At 42.2% G+C, this 22,977-nt stretch overlaps 2 protein-coding genes across 5 annotated transcripts in view; one reads left to right on the top strand and one right to left on the bottom strand.

Moving 5' to 3' along the window:
- The window catches only part of PTPN11 (protein tyrosine phosphatase non-receptor type 11), a 41,566-nt gene extending 25,647 nt beyond the window's left edge, over nucleotides 1-15,919 (bottom strand). For 2 of the 3 annotated variants that reach the window (XM_073313353.1, XM_073313354.1), the window contains exons 1-6: nucleotides 15,708-15,919; nucleotides 9,044-9,166; nucleotides 6,798-6,992; nucleotides 5,372-5,564; nucleotides 1,580-1,696; nucleotides 728-841 (exon numbers count right to left, since the gene is read on the bottom strand). In XM_073313353.1, coding sequence (XP_073169454.1) covers nucleotides 728-841; nucleotides 1,580-1,696; nucleotides 5,372-5,564; nucleotides 6,798-6,992; nucleotides 9,044-9,166; nucleotides 15,708-15,721 — 756 coding nt within the window. In that variant the 5' untranslated portion in view covers nucleotides 15,722-15,919. The remainder of the gene's footprint in view (nucleotides 1-727; nucleotides 842-1,579; nucleotides 1,697-5,371; nucleotides 5,565-6,797; nucleotides 6,993-9,043; nucleotides 9,167-15,707) is intronic. The other variant, XM_073313355.1, reaches the window with a different exon arrangement.
- A 1,083-nt stretch (nucleotides 15,920-17,002) lies between these two features.
- On the top strand, nucleotides 17,003-22,226 carry RPL6 (ribosomal protein L6). Of its 2 annotated transcripts, none has more exons than XM_073312318.1 (7): nucleotides 17,003-17,083; nucleotides 18,080-18,244; nucleotides 18,341-18,439; nucleotides 19,590-19,733; nucleotides 20,369-20,417; nucleotides 21,056-21,240; nucleotides 22,039-22,226. In XM_073312318.1, the coding sequence occupies exons 1-7, from the start codon at nucleotides 17,018-17,020 to the stop codon at nucleotides 22,189-22,191; spliced, it is 861 nt and encodes a 286-aa protein (XP_073168419.1). In that variant the 5' UTR covers nucleotides 17,003-17,017; the 3' UTR covers nucleotides 22,192-22,226. The 2 variants fall into 2 exon arrangements, with proteins under 2 accessions (XP_073168419.1, XP_073168420.1); XM_073312319.1 differs by lacking the exon at nucleotides 17,003-17,083 and adding an exon at nucleotides 17,198-17,222.
- The last annotated feature ends 751 nt before the right edge of the window (nucleotides 22,227-22,977 follow it).

The following is a 22,977-nucleotide window of genomic DNA, read 5'->3' as shown; positions in this document are numbered from 1 at the left end:
AATTTCAATAAGAGTTGGGCATCTATCTCCCACAGGCTCCTCTGAAAATCACAGTCAAATCCTATAAAAGCATAAACAAAAAAGTCACTATCTTGACTATTACATCTAGCACAGTTGCTAACCAGCCATCGAATACCAGACTTGTTTGTACTTCACTTGTAAGGAAGGGAGTGTCATCTAGTAGTTAGAGTGGGGAACTGATAATCAGGACTCCTGGGTTCTGCCACTGACCAACTATAGTACTTCTGCCTTTTTCTACTCATCAGAAAAAATTATCTACCACACTGGGATGTCACGAGGCTTAATTTTTTTGTAAAATAATTTGAAATCCTCTCACAAGAAGAATTAGAGAAATGCAAAATTATTCTCCTCTGGGACTTTCAGGAGAGCCTACAAGAATTCCCACTGAAAGACAACAGGACTTGGTGCCAAAATCCCAGCCATTCCTGTTAAGCAATGTCTTCCTTAGCCCAGCACAAGATCAGCTCAAACAGGGTTGGGAGACAATGCTCGGGGTTAAAAGAAAAGGCACACCTTTCAAGCACTCATCTTTGGCCGACACATGAGTGGAAGTGGCAAACTGGAGAAGGTGCAATATCTGGCACGGGGTGGGGAGCAAGAATAAAGATTTGAGGGGCGGAGGGCCCTAAGCAGCTGGGAAATTGTGGTAAAATTATAGTTCTATCACTGAGACTCACCTGCTTTACATTTGAAACATTTAAATTACCTCAAATTCTTCCCAGAAGCCTTGCTTGACTTTATCTGTGGTCTCTGCTAGCTTGCTTAGTTCTCGCACCCGGCTTTCAATCTCTGCAGCATTAATACGGGTTGTATTCAGGGGCTAATCAAGAAAGATATTTTATATTAAACCACAGCACAGCAATAAGAACAGGAGAAAGCTAGTTTACACAGATCTCCTGTATTAAACATATTGTATGTAGGTACCACTCAGGGTTTTAGGACCCAGACTTCACTCAAGATTTTGAAGCCCTTTTCTTTTTTAGATCAGATTCATGTGGTGGTAGTCACACAGTTTCATGGTTCCAGTTTCAGTGCATTAAGCTTTTTGGATTTTAAAATCCTTGTAGACCCAGAACTCCAATGAAGCCAAGGGGAGTTCTAGATGCAGCAGAAATGGAGAATTAGGTCCTTTATAGATGGCTAAAAAAAAAACTATAGCAGCTTAAATCCAATCATTGGACCACCCTGAAAGATTAAGATGCTGTTGTAAGAGAAAAGGAGGACTTGTGGCACCTTAGAGACTAACCAATTTATTTGAGCATAAGCTTTCGTGAGCTACAGCTGTGAGCTGTATGCTCAAATAAATTGGTTAGTCTCTAAGGTGCCACAAGTCCTCCTTTTCTTTTTGTGAATACAGACTAACACGGCTGTTACTCTGAAACCTGTTGTAAGAGAGGACGGTAAATTCACTTTTGGTTTTAACACTGAATGAATGTCTTCCAACACCTTACAGAAAGTAAGGAAAAGGTTGATCTCCCCCCACCACCAGCCTTCCCACCCCTATCTCCTGAGTTAATTAAATGTTTATGATCGAAGTTCTAGCATTTACTAAGCTCACCTGCTTGAGCTGTAGTACTGTGCCCAAAGTTTCTACCATGGGGTTCTTCTTATAATGTTCCACTAGATCTGTTAGAGAGTCAAATTTTTCCCCTCCGCCAACATCATATTTCAGCTCCTTCCAAGAAAGATATTCAAAATGTGCTCATTCATAGCAATGTACACAACAAACAATATAAAGTCTGCATTAATTACCTCTTTCGACTGTTCAACCAATCACAAGATCCCTTAAATGAGTACTTAAAAACCTATTTAACTATCCCCTGCCATTCCCTACTGAAATGATAAAAGCTTACTTGGTACAGTCATATTCCACTGAAAAGTTGTAATACATTTCTAATTAGAACATTTTAATGTTACCTGCTTTTTTTTTTTTTTTTTTTTTTTTAGGATAACAGTGCCCCTATCTGATACTCGCCCCAAGTAGAATACTTGAGGGATACAATCAGAGACTCAGATGTGAATTTGTGAATAAATCGAAACAAAAGCACCACAGAATCTACACTGGGTCCTGGAACGCAGGTATTGGTACTGTAGTCCTTGTTTAAAAAGCAAGGCAGCAATATAGTTACTATCTCATCTACCATTAGCATCTATGAGGTTGCCACAGATCAACGGAGGGCCTGGAGAACTCTAACAGTAACTTTAGTTCCCAAACTTTCATAAACTCAAATAATTAAACATGTTAAAACAGCTAATATACATAAAGATAAATGTTCATAAAGATCTGCAGCCACCTAGAAGATAATAGGGCGATAAGTGACAGTCCTCATGGATTTGTCAAGAAAAAATCAGATCAAACCAACTTAATAGATTTCTTTGGCAGGGTAATAAGCCTTGTGGAGAGGGAGAAACCAGGAGATGTGGTACATCTTGACTTTAGTAAGGCTTTTGATACTGTCTTGCACGATGTTCTCATAAACAAACTAGGGAAATACAACCTAGATCCGGGGTTCTCAACCTTTTCCTTAATGAGGCCACCCCCCAACTTGCTAAAAAATGCTACAGCCCACCTGGGCCACAACGGTTTTTCTGCATATCCAGTAGATTAAAAGCCAGGGTTGGCGTTGGGGGTAGCAATCAAGGCAATTGCCCAGAGCCCCACACAACAGAAGACACCGTGAAGGTAAGTTGCTCTGGCTTCAGCTTACAGACCTCAGCGGGGCTTGGGCTTTTTGCCCTGGGCCCAGCAAGTTTAACGCTGGCCCTGCTCTCTGGTTTATTTTGGCAGATCCCTGAAACCTCTCGCGGCCACCCGGTGGGCCCTGGACCCCTGGTTGAGAACCACTGACCTAGATGGAGCTACTATAAGGTGGGTGCATAACTGTTTAGAAAATCATTCCCAGAGAGTAGCTATCAGTGGTTCACAGTCATGCTGGAAGGACATAACAAATGGGGTCCTGTAGGGATTAGTTCTGGGTCTGGTTCCATTCAATATCTTCCTCAATGATTTAGATAATTGCATGGAGAATACATTTATAAAGTTTGCAGATATACCGAGCTGGGAGGGGTTGCAAGTGCTTTGGAGGATAGGATTAAAATTCAAAATTATCTGGTCAAGCTGGGGAAACAGTCTGAAGTAAATAGGATGAAATTCAATAAGGACAAATGCAAACTACTCCACTTAGGAAGGATCAATTCCACACATATAAAATGGGAAATGACCGCCTAGGAAGGAGTACTGCAGAAAGGGATCTGGGGAGTCATAGTGGAACATAAGTTAAATATGAGTCAACAGTGTCACACTGTTGCAAAAAAAAAAAAAAAGCAAGCAAACATCATTCTGGGATGTACTAGCAGAAGTATTGAAAGCAAGACACGAGAAGTAATTCTTCCGCTCTACTCCACGCTGATTAGGCCTCAACTGGAAATACCGTGTCCAGTTCTGGATGCCACATTTCAGAAAAGGCATGGACAAATTGGAGAAAGTCCAGAGAAGAGCAACAAAAATGATTAAAGGTCTAGAAAACATGACCTATGAGGGAAGGTTGAAAAAAAATTGGGTTTGTTTAGTCTGGAGAAGAGAAGACTCAGATGGGACATGATAACAATTTTCAAGTACATAAAAGTTTGTTACAAGGAGGAGGGACAAAAATTGTTCTCCTTAACCTCTGAGGATAGGACAAGAAGCAACAGGCTTAAACTGCAGCAAGGGCTGTTTAGGTTGGACTTTAGGAAAAGCTTCCTAACTGTCAGGGTGGTTCACCACTGTAATAAATTGCTTACGAAGGTGTGGAATCTCTGTCACTGGAGATTTTCAAGAGCAGGCTTGACAAACCCTTGCAGGGATGGTTTAGATAATACTTAGTGCTACCCTGAGTGCAGGAGACTGGACTAGAAGACCTCTCGAGGTCCCTTCCAGTCCTACAATTCTATAAATAAAGGCAGGAAATTACACCTCTACCCCAATATAACGCGGACCTTGGGAGCCAAAAAAATCTTACTGCGTTACAGGTGAAACCGCGTTATATTGAACTTGCTTTGGCCTCTAGCATTTCCATTATTAATAGTCACTTCCCACCCGCTGACTGACCGCTTAGAACCCCCGACCCATCCAACCCCCACCGCTCCCTGTCCCCTGACTACCCCGACCCCTATCCACACCCCTGCCCCCTGACGGGCCCCCCGGGACTCCCACATCCTATCCAATGCCCCCGGTCCCCGTCCCCTGACGGCTCTGCCCCCAGAACCTCTGAACCATCCAACCCCCCGTCCCCTATCCCCTGACCGCCCGCCGAGACCCTCTGCCACTTATCCAACCCCTCAGCCCCGGCCCAGCACCCTTAACATGACGCTCAGAGTGGCGTGTCAGATCAGACACGCTGACGCGCTGGTCTGCCGGAGTGCACAGCCCCGCCGCCCAGAGTGCTGCTTTACCGCGTTATATCCAAATTCGTGTTATATCAGGTCACATTATATCAGGGTAGAGGTGTACCTTGAAATTTGGACAGTATTTACTGAATGCAGCCAAAAACACAAAAACCTCTAACAGGCACTCTCACTTAGTTGCACCATTTCTGCCCCAAATTCCTGATTTCTCTATACTAGGCATGTGGGGAGGGTTGTTTTTGCTTTTTTAAAGACAAATAAAGGTATTACAAGAACTGTATTTTCTAAAATGGATTAAAGTACTTTCAACAGATTTGACCCTTTAACACCAATACTCGGGCACATATTAAAATGTTTTCAGAATAAAAATAACCATCAAGAATTAATCCTGGCATCAGATAGTTTAAACACATTCTTTAGTAAAGGCAAACTACCCTACCTGAAATTTAAACTGTAGGACAAGGTTTCCTTGGATTAAATATTTGCTGTATTTTGGTTGTTATTATGGAAAGACATTATGAAAAAGACAAAATATCCATCCTCCATAGTATAGCTACAAAAAAACCCCACCTGAATGGATTCTCAGATCTATTATATGAAAAGAGAAGTAGTAAGACAAGACTGCAACAAACTTAAGAGAGATTCATGAACGCGAAAGGCTACATCAGCAGAGGCTTTGAGACAGACTCTTGATGCAATCAAAGGGAAACCTCTTAGAAGCTCCTCAGCAATATAGATATGCTACGGCACGATTCAGTCAAAAAACCAAAATGCTACTAGAATTCTTGAAATTAGCAAAGAAGTCAATTTAAGCAAACAAACCATATGCTATACATACAGCACCATCTGACCAAAATCAGTGGACTGAATAGTATTGAGAAGTCTGTAATGCCTCTCCTGACAGAATAAGCATGCAAACCAGGAAAGAAGCCTTTACAGTCAAGAAGTTCCAGCTTTACTGTACCTGGCACCGAATCATGACATGGGTCACTTTCGATTTCCCATCATTACTCTCGCCTTTATCATCTCCTGTCCGGACTGAAAGAACAAAGTCTCCTGGGTGGCTTTGACTCTCTCTCACAAGGAAGCTTCCATGTTTTCCTTTTTCTGTTAATAACTTTTCAGCTTCTTTTCCAGAAAGGTGTCCATGAAACCACCTTAAATTTACAATAAATTAAATAAATAAATATAGTTGCCCTTCTCTTCACTGTACCCATGACTTAGCCCACCTGCTTTAAACAGCTATAACAAGCCAAAATGTTCATTCTAAACTGAGGTTTCAAGGGCTACAAGAGTTGCTAAGGATACACAAAAAACCTGGCAAAGTATAAACTTCGAAAAAATATGAATTGAGAGGGCGTGTGCACACACACAGAAATACTTCACAAGTAATAAAACATTATCCAGAAAACAACTCTCAAAACAGAACTTTCATACACAGAAAACTGATTAAGATACTTGAATTCTTATGCATTTCAACCTTGGAAGAATGCCACCATTGCTTAATAAAAATCTATACAGATCACAAGAAAGAAATCCCAAGAGAAAAGTCAGCAAGAACTGAAGTGGGTTCTAATAAAATTTCAGTTACTGCAATTAGATACCTCAATTTCTCTCACGTATTTTGCCATTGCTTATTTTATGCACTTGCATGATTTCAGGGCTCTTATGTTAACAGAAAGTTTTCCTTACACACCATGAAATACAATTTCATCAGCCCTTATGATGGCGTGGTTCCATTATTTTTCCCTGCTTTTTCACTTCTGAGAATAAACTGACATCTACTAGCGGTAATGCTGACTAATGGGTCAGCCTAATTAATTCCAGTTTCTGAAGAGAACTAAATACATTTATTTCTGAAGAGTTCCTTCACTATACTTCCTTAGTAAGTATTCAAAGTCTGAGATCCTACTGATCATTGCGGTCTTGTTAAAAATGTCAGTTTCAGCAATCTGTATATTTGCATTTGACTTTTGTTTTCTTAAACCCACATATAATACACTGTTACCAAAATAAAATTATGCTCTGAAATATATACTGAAGTCACTGCAGTAACACATATAATTCTCTGAAGCTTTTGCAACCAATGAAATTTTCCAAGAAGGATCAGAAAGCAGGTTGTGTATTTTACTTATTTTTTTGTTTTAGTTACTGCAAGGTATAGGGCCTATCCTCTTCAGTCCAGATTCTCCCACCCTTACTCAAGTTGAGTAATAGCTTATTTTGCAAGTAGTGCCAAAGAAAACAGTTGGACTACTTGCAAGGTAAGGTACTGCCACCCTTACTTACACTGAGTAAAAGCAAATACTTAATGTTAATAGGAATCACATGCATACGTGGAAAGGAGAATGGACTCCTTCATATTTTTCACCACAATTTATCTCTCTAACCTTTCAGATGTAGGATCAGCACAATTCAGTGGATATTTTAACTCTATTACGTCTCCATTCTTTTCTTTGAGCTGCCCATGGTGTTCCATGTAATATTGGACTAACTCAGCCAATGTGGCAAATTTTTCTCCTCCATACAGGTCGTAGTAGTCTCCTGTGTTCTGGATCTTGATGTGCGTGACAGCTCCATTTCGCCTAAATGTTTATTGCACCAAAAAAAAGAAAAAGGCAACTTAGACAAGTTCGCCAATTTCAAACCAACCACTTTAAAATATTCCACTCTACTAGCTTGGAAATTTCAGTAGTTCAGTTTTATAGGTCAGTCATCTTCCAGCCGATGAATTGCAGCATATCTAAATTACTGAACACTGTGAGTGAAGAAACTATACCTTTAATAGCAGGGCAATGAAACAGTATCAAGGGTTACAAGAAGAGGAAGTGGTTGTTTAACAGTTAGTAGAGAAATAAGGTTTTTTTTTTCCATTCCTTAATGGCTCCACTGAACCAAAACAGTCTTCATTACCCCACAGGGTACATCTACACTGTAAAAGAAGACCCACACGGCAGCAAGTCTCAGAGCCCGGGTCAACTGACTCAGGCTTGCAGGGCTCACGCTAGAGGGCTAAAAACAGTGTCGACATTCGGGCTTGGGCTGGAGCCCAGGCTCAGAGACCCTCTCCCTCCCCGGGTCTCCGAGCCTGAATGTCTAGACTGCTGTTTTTAACCCTGTAGCATGAGCCCCGCAAGCCTGGGTCAGTTGACCTGGGCTCTGAGACTTGCTGCCATGGGGTTTTTTTGTTTTTGCAGTGCAGATATACCCACGTCGTCCAATAGAAGCTGCACAGACCTCCTGTCCTCTACTTACAATTCTCATGACGGAGGGAAGTCTTCAGCATCCACAAGATGCCTCATTAGGGGTTCTGTGCTACCACTTTCTCCAGAGTGGAGTCCAGCTCTGCCCAGTATAGGAGTCAGGCTCTAGGAAAGGCTGGACAGACTCCAACTGCCACGTTCAAGGAGCAACCCAGACATCCTAACACGGTTCCCCAGCATGGGGATTTCCCTTAAAGACACGTCTGCTCCCTATAATCAGCCAAGAATAGCCATTGATGTAAACAATTTGCCTCTACCTCCACTAATATCAATGAAGAGCAGAGATCAATGGCCATCCTGAGACCACCCTAGGTAGGACTTAGCAAATGGAATTCTCAGTCAGGAAACTTCAGCCCCCCCGCCCGCATAGATCTTTGATGAGGTCTCCTTCCCTTGACTCAGCTCCACTAAGACTACCTTAAAATCTAAGGCAACAATGAAGTGTCAGACATGCCTGTTTCCCCTTCCCTGTCCTCCAAGACAATGTGGGGATATGTACTCCAGAAGTCACATTTTAGATGAAGCTGGAATGCACGAGTTTACCTTAAAAACTTGGTAATTTCTCCTAACAAACATTACCTCAATACTTCCTTATTCTTGTTATAGGAAAGTATTTTGAGTGTGTGTGTGTGGAATGATCTCTATTTGACAAGCCACCATCCTATTCTAATTCAAATCCCCCTCACTTCTTCTGCAACCCCTAAGAAGTGAGACATTATGGAGGGAAGAAAAATTATGTTATTCCCTCCTTTGGGTTTTCTCCATGAGCCCTTTCTTATATGGGTTTTTAGCGGGTGGGCTCCTTGGGGAAAAGACTATATTTGCATGCTGTGTTGTACAGTGCCAAGCACATTTTTGGCACTAAGTTACACTGCAAATATCTATCTAAGGTACCTGGCAAGTTTTTAAGTACTATCAGCATAGCTAACGGGGTGATGAGGGGAGAAGAGAAGCCAGAATGCGGTATAAAGGAGCACAGATCTTACATGCACGATCTTGCTAATGCTGTCACCTCTGCTACTTTCTGGACAGGAACCCTAACGGTTTTCTTTAAAAGGGTAGGGAATGGAGAAATTATGAACTGGCTGCCACATCACCTCTACCTTTCTGGCTCACTACAGAGCCAGGATCCACAGTCTTCCCAGCTCTGCACAACTTGGAAAACCAAAGGCATTTGGGTTCCTATGCAGAAGAAAATGTAAAACTATCAACATAACAGACTCAGAATTCAGAAATGGAGAACTTGTAGATGACACAAGGTCATCTCTCTACCCAAGCAGGATTGCTCTCCACAGAACAATGGCAATTGTAGACTTCTGTATGTTTGGGACAAGTGGGTATTAAGGACAGAGCCACTCAAACACTTAACTTACCGAACAGAAAGTGTAAAATCTCCCGGGTTACTTTTACTGGGCCGGGCCAGAAAGCTGCCATCAACGCCTCTTGTCAGCAGTAAATTTTCTGCCTCCACTCCAGTAATATTCGGGTGAAACCATCTACACAAGATAAAGAAGGAAAATAATTTAAAACCAGAATCTCTCTTTAGATGATGCCACATTGCCACACAAATATCAGATAACATTAAAATCACTGGATGCAATATTGGATTTTAAAGAATTTTGTTATGCTCTGAAAAAAATCATCTCAAAAAAATGTCAATGTAATTCTAACTTGTACTTTTCATGTCACCAGTTAAAAGCAGGTTTTCTTCTACATATCGCTGAGATCCTCTGATAAGAGAGGTCAGATAAGTGAAAGTACTATACCCACACCATTGGAAACTGTTTATTTCAGAGGAGACATGATAAAAAGTATATAAAACAAATGGTATAGAGCAGAAGTCAGGCACTTGTATTTATCCTCTCATAACACAATAGCAAAATCACATTCAATGAAACTGAAAGACAACTAATAAGAACAAATACACGCACTCCTCACCACCACCACACACACAACTTGTGGAACTCGATGCCACTGGATTCCATGGAGGTCTACAGCTTATTAGGACTGAAGAAAAAATTAGACATACATAAGAATACTGAAAACATCCAAAGTAACATTAAGATAGTTTTATTTAAAAAGTAAAAATAAAACAAAACCTCATGCTTCAGGGCATAAATCGATCACCGACTGATGATGGGGGATCAGGAAAAAACTTCCCTTGTGGACAAGTTATTCCACAATTGTCCAAAATATAGCTTTCTTGCACCTTCCTCTGAAGCATCTGGTCCTGGCCACTGCCAGAGATTGGCTACCTGACTAGATGGAGCAATGTTCTGATCTGGTCTGTCAATTCCTATGGTCCTAAAATATCACACTCTTAAAATACAAAACACAGAGGAACATCATATTGGTTTTCACCACCCACAAGCAGCCTCCTGAATGACAAACAGTGGACCTCGCCGGAGAACCATATATGGCTTATATCTATAACTAAAGAGTTCAGCATCACCACCTATGGCATTACATTTCAGCAGACGTATTCGTAGTGATTTAGTTAACAAGTCCACGTTTTACATATCATCACACAAGTTTTATTCCTCTGCTGCAATACAGAAGTAATGCAGCATTAAGATGGCCAGCAACTCTACTGTCCACAAACACCTGTCAGGGATGCTCTTGATAATACTTAGTCCTCCCATGAGTGCAGAGGACTGGACTAGATGACTTCTCGAGATCTCTTCCAGTCCTATGATTCAGGTAACTGGAAATGACCTCCAGGCACATGCTTTGTGAACTAAGGAGAGACTGGGATTATTATACTATCAATGCAATCAACTGAAGAGAAAATCTGAAGTTTGCATCAGCCCTCACTATCCATTATTTCCCTCTCCATCACGGTTCCCCTGTACAGGCCAAAGGATGCTCTCTCACAAGGAAATGACTTAGGGAAATATAGTTTGGAAGCTGAATCAATACAGTTGTGTACATTAAAGACACATGAAAATGCACACATACTAATAAGATCAGCTCCTTTGCCAAAATTTCAGAAACAGAGATAATACTTAAAAGTTTGTGGGTTTTTTGTTTTGTTTTTTTAGATGAGTTCACCTTCATGCAGAGACTGAGCACGGAAAATTTCGACCAAAAGGTGTTCGAGAAAGTTACAACAGAAACTTAATTATACCTGTAAATATCTACTATTTATATTACCTTTTGGACCAAACCAGAAGTCTGATTCCCATGGTACAGCTGGGGCAATGGAGAAACAATACACAAGCAGATGTTTGAGGAGAGTTCCCAATATAACCAGACATGTTTTAAAAGCTGAGAGACTAAAAGCAAGGCTGTCTCCACTGCCACCCAGACGGCCAAGACAGAACACAGAACAAAATACAGTACTGTCACAGAAATGCAAAATTCTGGGCAAACAGCGTGCAACCATTTGACTGCAGTGGCTTTGCCAGACTACTTTCTTGGGTTTTTATTTTCACTTCAACTCTTGAAATTAAAGTCTTCCTAGACATTTGAAAGGCTTCCTTATTTTTGTAACTGCTATAAATCATGCACCTCGGACATCTGCACTTTGATATTAGACTTGCACAGCATATCTGAGAGAAAGCAGCAGAATCCACTGCTCTTGAAAAACCCAATGAGTTTTTCCCTGAGTAAAGCAAAACATCACAGCAATACAAACACTTGGCTGCTTTGCAGAATCTGCTCTGTTACACTTATAATACTATAACTAAAAATGTACATAGCATTTCTGATTATTCCCAACATAAATCCACATTTCACAGTAAGCTGCCATAACAGAAAGCTGTGCAAGTGCATGCAGCCACTTTGCTCTTTTGATTGGTTCAGCAATTCATGAAAGGCAGCTCAAATTGAGAAAGACTTGTTATCATTATTCCAATAATATAATATTCCATACTCCCTGCTCTGGCAAATTTTTTCATAAAGAATACTCTGGACACTTTTAGAGCTTCCAAAACAGCCAAGTCCCTAACATAGTCAGTTTAACTAATATACCCATGGAAGCTAGAAGTAAAGGTGCCCAAGTGCAATTTGAAAAGGAAGTAATCCTACACGGGAACCTTAAATCTGTCTGTGTATATCCTATCTAACCAAGAGAACCCCGTTCAGAATATTGCACCTTTAGCAGAGCCACCAAGAAAATAACCTACTCTGGGTATAGCTCAAACCAGGAAAATGTAAGTAAAAATCCAACTACTTTGAGTTGTCACAACAGACTTGAGTTAATCCACTGACAGATAATCTTATATTTATCCAATGTCCATGATCCTGAAAGACCCCAAAGCTTTTCAAACTATAAATATGCAATACCACTGAAATGCAGCTGCTTTTGGGCAGTAACCGATCAGCACAACAGTGAGACATGCATTTTGGCTAAAAAAATCGGGGAAAACCCCTACTCTTCCCTAAGAGAGTCATGGGATCTTCAAAGCCCACGCAGGACCTCAGCTTTCCTCATCTCCTTTGAAAAATACACATGGTACATGCATGATATTCAACATAGTTACTTTGAAAGATTGAAGAGAGTAAACCCTGTTAGCTGGATTGGCAAGTTTCTATGATCACCAACTAAACCCAGCAACATAACCTGACTGTCTGCTACTCACTTTCACCCAATTAAGTAACTGATAACTTTAACCTCTTCTGGACCACAGATGATCACACTTGCTTAGAAAAGAGGAGTCTATGGTAAACACATAGTGTGTATTATGTGGACTGTGGATTATGAAAGACAGACTTATCCCACACTGGTGATCAGCCATTAAATGGTAATAGGATGACGGACAAGATGACCCTGCCAAAAAAATAAAATAAAAAATCTTAGGGTCAGAAGGATTGAATTATGAAGATTATATGGACCAAGGGCTAGATTTTTAAAGGTATTTAGATGCCAAAAGATGCAGGCAGGCACCTAGTACAATTTTCAAAGCAGTTATCTTTAGACACCTTTAAACATCTGGTCCTAAATGTGTACACCTAGACCAAGCAGCTAGGTGGAGAACACAGAAACATTCTACAAGTACCTGGAAAGTGTAAACTGCAAGAAGAATTTTATGTGGTATACAAGGAGACACAGGGATAGAACTAGGATGAAATTAATAATGGGAAAATTTTGCCTGAATGTCAAGAAAAGTTTCCTGATGGGGGAAATGTATTAATCTTTGGAATAGTCTGCCAAGAGAAGCAGTGCAAGCCGCATTGCCCGGGATTTTAATAACCAGACTGGACTGGATGCTTGAAAATGTACTCCAAGTAGGGTGACCAGATAACAACTGTGAAAAAACAGGACAGGGGGTAAGGGGTAATAGGCGCCTATATAAGTCCCAAAAAACGGGACTGTCCCTATAAATATGAGACATCTGGTCACCTTAACTCCAAGGAACAATCTGGCTATGAAGGATAGGCAATACACTGGTTCATCTATTAGGTTTCCAACAATCATACCTCACTATAGAACTTCTACGAGAAGCAGTAACTTCAAAACATTGTCATGTAGGACTTTTTATTATATGTGGGATTTAAGTGACGATTTCATTGAACTTTAATTATAATTACATGAAAAAGAGAAGCGTAGATATAGGAATGTGAAAGTATTGGAATCAATTCTACAAGCATGCCACATGCAGAACTTCCACTAACTTCACTGCAAGTTTCCACACATGCTACTTGCAACACCTGGTCCTACAAGTACACAAATATACATACCACCACATTACTAGTTATACACATCATGTAAAGTTATGCCAAAAGACAATACATCTCAGTGAACAGAAGGGACCATAATACAATATATTTGAAAACTGGTTACGGAATCATGTAAGATTATAAAAGGAGGATCTTTCTTCCTGTAGCCCACCAAAGCTGGGGTTTGGGACCAAAAAAGGTACATGCAGGAAAGTGACCAAGTTTTTGCACATGTTATAACTTCTGTTCTAATGGTAACTGGTTCTCCTGCTCTCTCACTCTTGTATTTTTGGCTTTGAGTAGGAAGATGCATTTGTCAACCACCCCAAATAGAAAGAAATGGGGGTGTTAGCGATCTGTGTTAAATGGTTCCGGACCGGTGATCAGGATAACCTCATTTGGCATACTGCCACCACATTTGCGCTTTTGAACCATGCTGGCCACATCCTTTCCAACACTGGTGGGAAAGCAGAGAGGATTGCATAGACACAGATAGGAGTAATATAAACCCTATAGAGGATTTTCACTTATGTTTCCTTTCATAGGAATGGAATGTATTTTAGATTTTTTTTTCTTTCCTTTTCTAGCTCTGTTCTAAGCAGACACAGGAGTTATTCCTAGTGTAAAACTGACCAAGAGCCTATAATACAATCAAAAATCAATACATAGCAACATATTCTATTTATGCCCACAATGAGAACAGAGGATTTCATGTTCCCCAAAGCATGATTTAATAGTTTCAGTCATATAGCATTCTACTTGGCATTTTACAATAAGACAAAAATGCTAGTGGAAAGATAACCAACGAGGGACAGTCAAACATCATTTACAACAAGGACGACGGGGATACCAGATAAGAAGGCGGCCTTTTCCAAGAGTATTATATAACAGGGAACATGCCCTTGTTTCAGATAAAGAAATATTCTGGAGAACCAGGGTATGACTGTACAAAAGCCCTCTTTGCAGAACTCAGAAGGTTTAGGACATTCTTGAATCACAAACTACATTAACAGTTTTCAGAGTAGCAGCCGTGTTAGTCTGTATTTGCAAAAAGAAAAGGAGTACTTGTGGCACCTTAGAGACTAACCAATTTATTTGAGCATGAGCTTTCGTGAGCTACAGCTCACTTCATCGGATGTATTCAGTCCACTGAGTTTTGGGTTTTGGATGACAAAACTAGACAGATAAGGAAAGTGGTGACTTTTAGTTTAATTATTCCTACTTATAGGCTCACTGATTTGTCTAAATTTCTAATCTTTATTCACTCTCTCTCATGAGCCCCTTTCAACTTTAACTTTTGAATGGGCTAAGAGGGCTAATTCTCAAGAGTCAGACAGAGAGCAAAGATGAGCACCTAACTAATGCAGGCACATGTATTTTAGGCTTTATTTTAAAAGGGGGGTGGGAAAGTGTCACTGAAACTGATATGAAAAGAAATACTTAAGATTCCACCCCCACCCCCCATTTCAATTTTTAAATTTCCCTCCCACTTTAAACATCTACCCAGCTGCTGGAGATCCAGACACAATAACATAGTGTTAAGAAGGAAGAGAACCCTACAATGAAATTGACAATCTAGCTTCATCATTGTAAACTGAAAAAGAAAAAGTAAACAGACAGTGTAAAGCAAATCAGATTTTTAAAAAGATGGGTCAGTTTTCATAATCAAAGGAATTAAATACAAGTAAAATTAAAATATGATATTTCTATCTTGACAGTGCTCCTTTAATTCAATTATTGTGATAGATTACCAGACCAAAAAGAATAAAAGAAAATAAATGGAAAATGTAATGACAAAGGATAAACGAGTGTCTTCTACACAGTAAAAATGAGATGTGGGAAAACCACACACATCTGCAATAAACTCAAATTTAACGGAGTTTTTCAAAGTCTAAATCCAGCAATCCTGCAGGTATTTGGAAGTAGATTGTACGCTGCTAAACTACAACGTATCGGCCACCTAAAACATGAGCCTGCAGTTGATAACTCTAGAAGCTGATTCACGTTTTAATTCCCAAACCCGCACGCTCAGTAACGCAGCTGTTGCTAATGCCCACTGCCACACGGGAGGAATTCTCCATAGCCTGGAGTGCCGGACGGCCAGTTTCCTGGGCCACTGGGCACATTAAACCGTGATCTGCAGGGGGAGGGCCCCTGCCTGCACCAAAGGACACCGGGGGAGGGGGGGAAGGGGAGGAGGGGGGCTGGGCTGCTGCCCTTTAATTCACCGCAGCAGAGAGCGGCCCCGCACCAGGGGGAGGGGGGGCGCGGCCTGCCCCAGGGGAGTCTCTGCCGCCCACCGCCGGGCCCTTTGCTCCAGGGGAAGGTGGGGCCCCGCCGCGAAAGGGGCAGCTGGCCCCGGCCCCCTCGCCTCACCTCCGCGATGTCATTTTCCCCCGCGGCGCCCGCAGCTGCCCGTCCCCCCGAGTCTCGGCCTCTCACGGGGGGGGGGGGAAGGGCCCTCCCCCGGCGGGACGCGGCCTGGGGGGGACCCGGAGGGAAGCGTGAGAAGCAGCCGCAGCCAGGCCGCGGAGACACAGAACCGCGGCGCAGCCTGCCCGGACGTCATCCGCCCGCGACCGGCCCAGCCTCCATGGGCGGGGGCGGGGCCGGCTGGGGCGGGCCGCGAGCTTGCACGCGCCCGTCGGCCGGGAGCCCTGGTGGCTGCGCAGGGCGGGCACGCGGGGCCTGCGGGCACGCGCTGATAGCTGCGTTTCCTCGTCCCGGGAGCTCTGCTGGCCTGAGGGATCCGCGCGGGACGAGGGCTCGGTGTTTTAGAGGAGCTCTGCGTGCACCCATAGGTGCATCTTCTGAGAACTCTCTGCATGCACAGGATCCAATTTCAAATGTCTCGTGGTAACACCTTGTACTTAAAGTAGCACCTTTCATCTAAATCTTTTGCAAACACGATCTGAGGCGATACGTTAACTTGATTTGAATGAGTATTTTTTAAAAATCAGTTTGCTGATCGAGATCCTTTTTTAAACAGTGCTATTTTTTAAAAAAATCCTCTTCCAAAAATACGAGGCATCTACTCCCCCCGCTGGAGTCACCCTACTGCATGAGAGGGGAACCGCAACTAACCATCTACAAAATACTGTATTAAAAATGCTCTCAAAAATTCAAAGAAACAAACGTTCATTTATAGTTGGGGTCACACATAATAGGTACAATTTTTGTCTACAATTGTGTTTTTCAAGTCAATAGTGTCGCCTTAAGTAACCTTTATACAACTCTGTGAAGTGGCTACATACAGACTGGTAAACTAAACTATATGGAACCATGACGCTGATAGGTGTAGGTTTATTATTAATCAAGGCCCCAATTCTGCAGATTAACACAAACTTAACTTTTACAAGTTCCAGGTAATGAAGTTAAACACTTAGCTGTTTGCTACGTTAGAGAGGGGGGTTAAGTCATCTGCAGAACCAAGAACAGAACCCATAAGCCCTGTAACTTCTCAACACATCACATACCTTCTTCTCCAACCCCAGCCAAGATAGAATCCAGGCAGTCCCACTCGTGACCAAATCCCACTACCCCCTTCTATAACCAGAGGGCGAGAGTGTCCTCCCTTTGACCCAGATCTTGACGCTCCCCCGCTCCGTAGTGAAACCTACAGGCAGCCAGCAACCGCTAGAGACCACAAACTACATCTCCCAGCGTGCCCCGGAGTGGACGGGGTGATGTCAGACGCTGGGCTCGCTTTAGAGCCGGGTTCCCGGATATTGCTCCCTTTCCCTTCTAGGAAGGTAAGAATGGCGGAGTGGCGGCGCTTATTGCTGGGGAGCAGTAACTACTATCTGCCGCCATCTGCCCTGAGGAGGCTCTGAAGGGCCCGCGGGTCCGGCTCGGTGGCTCCGGGGAGGCCGGAGGCATGCGGGGGCGCACGTATGTGCGGAGTTCGCGGGCCCCGGTGACTCCGGGGGTGTAGGCCGCGGTTGGCCCGCTCTGGTGACTGTGTGGCTGGGGATCCGGCAGCCGCCGCAATGGGTGGAAAAGCGCCTCGGGTGGGGAGTGATCCTAGGAGCCCCTTTCCCCGGGCGCCGACCAGACTCGGCCGGAGCAGAGGTTGGGAGTCTGTAAAGTGCAGACCCAGCCCGGCTTGAACCCTTCGGTCCGAAACGTATGAGGACGCTCCAGCCGGAGGCAGATCGTATGGGTGGTGGGCACAGAGAGGAGGGGGATTCTTCTTTCGCCTCCAGTCTCTTCTCCTTGCGGTAAATCATGTCGGAGCCTTGCCTAGGTTGGGGACTCTGTCTAGGGCATGTATAAGAGTAGAGCATGTAAAAGCCCCAAGTCACCATGTTGCTATGGCCTTGGGCATGAGAAGCTGGCTGTTGCCCCTCTCTCTACTTCCCTAGTCTATGGGCTGTCATGCAGTTGTAGCCCCAACTTGTATGTGCGTTTTCCTCTTACCTGGGATCTCTGCTTTAGTACTTTTGGACATGGTCAGGTATCTGAATTGTAGCACCTATATTTACTATATAGGTGGCCTTGTGTTACAAGTGAGATGTAGTGGATGTGGTGTCCTGTGCATCTTGATTAGGCTCCATGTAGATTAGGTGGCTTTGATGCAAAAGATAGTACAGTAAATATAGCCAAATAGTCTCAAGACCACCGTAGGAACACCATGGATTTTTTTTAAGTATAATTTGCTTTTGTTTTTTGCAGCCATTACATTTTTTCTGTGCAGTTTCTTTCTTTGATGTGACACATCACTTATACTTTATTTTGATATTTGGTAGATGGCAGGCGAGAAGAAGGCAGGTGAGAAGAAGGCAAAGAAGCCTAGAAAGCACCATGCAAGCCGTAACCCAGTGCTGGCCCGAGGAATTGGGAAATATTCCCGATCAGCAATGTATGCCAGAAAAGCCATGTACAAGCGCAAGTATGATGCGCCAGAAACAAAGGTATAAAGGGGATGAATTTCCACGTTTAACTAATGACGTTGTGTCTCAAGTTTCACAAGTTACCTTGTTTGAAATTTTTGTTTGTTTTGTTAATAGATAGAAAAGAAAAAAAGAGAGAAAGCACCTGCTACCCTCACAAAACCAGTTGGGGGAGATAAGAATGGAGGCAACCGTGTGGTAAAAGTTCGTAAAATGGTAAGAATCGATTAGTGGGGGAAAAATAACTACATTGAACAAGCAGAATTTTGTTCCTGCTAAACACTGAGTTACAGAGTTGCACTGACGTAGATGACAAGAGAATATGCTTCCTATTTTGTAATGAAAAACTTCCATAGAGAGTGCTGCTGTTGATGTACTTCTGGGCTATGAGACAGTATAATCTCCACTATAGATTGCCTGTATAGCACTGTAAAATTGTTATGTAGATACTTGCATTTAAGATAGTGACTCATTAATATATCGGGTTTGTGGGGGGGGGAGTAAGAGTCTTGCTTTTAAAGAGAGATGCACATCACGTTTATATTTACTGTGGCTTTTGTGAACAGGTGTTCCCTAACTGGTGTGTGCGCCACTGATGCTATGGGAGCTTGATGCCCCATACATTTACTTCACAATAATTTTTTTATTAAAAAGAAGGTGGTACACTTAACAATAAAGCTGGGGAGCAGCTGTTCTAGGCAAACTAGGAACCTTGTAGTTCACACCCACAGTGTTCACATGGGGGAGCTACAGCACTGCTATTCACACCTCTGTGGGGCAGTGTAGACATGGCCTGAATCAGAGAATGTGTACCGTTGGCTTCTGGGTGTATATTACTGGGCTAATTGCCTGTTGACATGTAAGGGAGACTACTACATGCAGCATTAAGGAGATTTCCATGGGAATACCCTGACACCCTCCATGATGGACTAGATTCATTGTCTGAATGGGCATAGGCCTATGAATGAGGAGCACAGTAGGGCACAGTCTGGCATTTCTTCTCTAGTGAATTGTAAACACAATCACAAATAACATACTTTTATTTTTTTCTATGCTGTGTAACTGATTAGCTATCTGATGCAAAATGCAACATTGTGTACCTAATATGTATCACTTAGAAGTGCCAGTTTCTATAAGAGGCTAGCCTGCAGCAAAGTGAATCCTGGGTACAACAGAGAAACACAAAATCTAAAGGGGGATAGGGTGGAAATGGCCTTTTAGGAAAGATAGTCTTCCCATGAGAGAAGAGGTGTTGCATCTGCTAAAAGCAGAAGGATCAAAACTCAGATTAAACTGTTTTCACTAAGTTCACTGATGGAATAGTAAAAGTGCGGTTCTGGCTAATAATTTGCTGCTTTTTCTCTAGCCTAGATATTACCCAACTGAAGATGTTCCTCGCAAGCTCTTGAGTCATGGCAAAAAGCCCTTCTGCCAACACAAGAGGAAACTGCGGGCTTCTATTACTCCAGGAACTGTTCTGATCATTCTCACTGGTCGCCACAGAGGCAAGGTACAGGAGAATTGTCTTTCATATACCCTTCCATGCCACATCTGCTCTACCAATATTTTGAAGAAGTTTCTGTATACTCTACAGAGCCTCTGATGGCAGAGCCCCCTATTGTAAATGCAGCATACACCAACAGAAGGAGTTTTTCAGTCAGTGGTAGGGGCGGCGGTTTTCCCCACACCTCTGACTGACATAGGTACATCAATTTATAAATTGAAGTGTAGCCCACGCCTTTCTTATACCTCTGTGATAGGTAAAGAATTGGAGGGACTTGCAGCTGATTGATTGCTAGACTTTGCCCAATGTAAACCCATATAACTTACAAAAGGGGCTGCTTAGGAATGCAGTTGTTGGGTCCCAAGCCAGTTCCTGTTCTGTTCTAGACAATTAAACATAGTCCAACTACTTACGTTTCTGGTTTGGTTTCCTTAGCCATTGGAAATGGTCCTGTCAGAATAGTTTTTGTTCTACAGTGTTGTGGATTTGGTACTGTTCTGCCGTTCGCCTTTCTGGCTAAAGTGTGTGTCTCCTCCTTTGAAATTTTTTGTACAAAAATCAGCTCCTGATATTTTCCCAGACATCAAACTGCATTTAGCTTTGCTGTCTGAGACTAATGTCCTATTGTGTTTGGTTTTCAGCGTGTGGTCTTCCTGAAGCAGCTTGCTAGTGGTCTGTTGCTGGTAACAGGTAAGAAACTTTATTCATTCAAGTCTGTTGAATTCCTGTTGAATTCATTGTAAGTCTGTCTTCAGACTCTACCATGATTAGCGTTGTTGTACTTTCCTAATAACACCAAACCCTTTGTCTGTGAATAGACATTTTTCTGACTAGCCTGAGGTACCTGTGATATGACTGTTTAAGTTCTGATATCATTCAGTCTTCCAGTTCTAGAAACACTGGATAGCACTGGAAATCTGAGAAAGGGAGTGAAGTGCCCTTCCTTTAGAAAAAGAGGGCACATCATTGGCAGTAACAATAACTTGCAGTTAAGCCTTGTGGAGCTACTGAGAGATTCGAAAAGTTTAACATTAAAGAACACATTTTTAATAAAGTATCACTGTGCTTTAATACCTGGAAATACTGACAATGCAAGGAAACTCTTAGCATTATCAGAAGCCTTGAGAAAGGCGTCTCCTAATTTTATTTATTAGTTCGGATTTTAGTAAGTGAAGCCAACTGTCCTCTGCAAGAAGACCCTAATCATCCTAATGGAAAGTGACCTTCCTTTTAGTGTAGCTAAAGACACAAACTAGAAAGGGAGTACTATTTCTCCAGTGATAAGCTGACATTGCAACTCCTTCTGAGTATTTTTTTTATGCCACCAGGACCCTTGGCTATCAATCGTGTCCCTCTGCGCAGAACTCACCAGAAATTCGTTATTGCCACGTCTACCAAGGTTGATATCTCTGGGGTGAAACTTCCAAAACATCTCACTGATGCGTACTTTAAGAAGAAGAAGCTGCGTAAGCCCAAACATCAAGAAGGCGAGATCTTTGACACTGAGAAAGAAGTAAGGAAACAAATGTAATATTTAAGAATTTTTAAGAACATTTTAAAAGAAAGCAAGGTCAAGTCCACTAAAATGCATGAATCTGACAACAGCTGTGTTGGTCACAGGATATTCGAGACAAAGTGAGTGAGGTAATATCCTTTTTTTTTTTTTTTTTTTTTTTTTTAAGACCCAACTTCCGTTGGTGAAGGAGACAGACTTTCAAGATATAGTGCTTTTCAGATATTACCTCCCCCCCGTGTGTGTCTAACACTGGGGGAAAGACATCTTAAAATGTTGCTGTTTATCAAAATAACTCCATACTGAGGAGGTGCTTGAACACAGCTTCTTAAAGCAGCATCTCCAGTGTGCATGGACTCAATCGTGTACTGTAAACAGAGTCATAAAATAGCCCTGAATTTTCTTAATGTGCATTCTGTGGTCTCTTGTCCATAAGTGTTCCATGTATTGTGATTTTAGGGGCTCCGTTTGCATCAGCTGATAAAATTTAGCAACAGCTCTTTTAGCTAAGGTCTATTCCTATTCTTTTAGATAAACTCTTATCAGTTGTGTAAACTCAAACAGCTTTAATTATCTACTGGAGGTGACTTGAGTCCTGTGGCCCTGATAGAACTATTTTTGGTTGGGTTTTTTTGTTCCCTGGAAAGGAAAATTCCAAGTGAATGCTGAGAAATGCTTACTCAGTGAAAAAGCCCTTGGCATGGCAGGAAGCAAGAAGCCAGCCTTAGCTCTGTAGGGATAACCAACTGGGTCTAAATCTCTGTAGTATTTTAACTCTCTCTTAATTTTGTTCTTTAGAAATATGAGATAACAGAACAACGCAAGGCAGATCAGAAGACGGTGGACTCTCAAATCCTGCCAATAATCAAGAAGGTGCCTCAGCTCCGTGGCTACCTGCGTTCTGTATTTTCTCTCTCCAATGGAGTTTATCCTCACAAATTGGTGTTCTAAATTTTCTGAAAACACATTAAAATTGGGGGAAAAACTGGGGTTTGTCTGATTCCAGTTATAATTAGCTTTGTAATGTACATATCTTAACAGAGTTTGGATTGAATAAGCAATAAGAAAATTGCTAGTGGTTTTAAGTTGTGCTATTTTGAGGAATGTGGCCCTGCATTTTGAACAGATGGAGTTTCTTACATGACATGAGCAAGTGACAGCTTTCAGAAATGCACTGTTAAAACCATTAGTCCCATTTAAAATCCAAATGATAAGAGTGCTAGGCTTGGTGCTCACACTACTTGGGAAGGATATCCTCTACAGGTCCTTCTGGCTAGTAGTAGTGACAAATTGGGGTAAACTTTTTCAGGGTTTTTAGTCAGTGTTCTTATATTTTTCCATGTCCTGCCATAAATGGACCAAGTGTCTTTCTTGACAGGAAACTTTCCAAAACTATTCTATCCATAACTATTAACTCTTTAATGTTCACATGTGTATGTGTGACTCCCCTGGTATTTCTGCTTTCACTAACATTGAACTTCCTTACTGGTGATGTGGGAGTAAGTCCTGTTTCAGTTTCTGGCTCTGACAGACTTGCTGGGGGTGTTTTGACAAATCACCTAAGCCTCGTGCTTCCATTTGTTCACGTACAAGAGCTAGATCCTGCAAGGTGCTGAGCGCTCTGGTCCTGATCTAACAAACCACTTAAGCATGCAAGTAGTCCCACAGAAGTCAGTAGGCCTACTGAGGTGTTCAGTTAAGCACATAAGTGCTTGGAAACTTGCAGCATTGGACCAT

The sequence above is a fragment of the Lepidochelys kempii genome, chromosome 15, assembly GCF_965140285.1.
Source record: "Lepidochelys kempii isolate rLepKem1 chromosome 15, rLepKem1.hap1, whole genome shotgun sequence".
In the NCBI taxonomy this organism is placed as follows: domain Eukaryota; kingdom Metazoa; phylum Chordata; order Testudines; family Cheloniidae; genus Lepidochelys; species Lepidochelys kempii.
The sequence above is the reverse complement of the archived record's forward strand: the minus strand, read 5'-3'. Positions and strand labels throughout refer to the sequence as shown.

Bases quoted from the DNA above. Each gene is read 5' to 3' on its own strand.
- RPL6 (XM_073312318.1), top strand. From the start codon at position 17,018: ATGTCAGACGCTGGGCTCGCTTTAGAGCCGGGTTCCCGGATATTGCTC. The intron at 19,734-20,368 runs GTACAGGAGAAT...TTTGGTTTTCAG, and splicing joins CTGGTCGCCACAGAGGCAAG to CGTGTGGTCTTCCTGAAGCA. The intron at 21,241-22,038 runs GTAAGGAAACAA...TTTGTTCTTTAG, and splicing joins TCTTTGACACTGAGAAAGAA to AAATATGAGATAACAGAACA.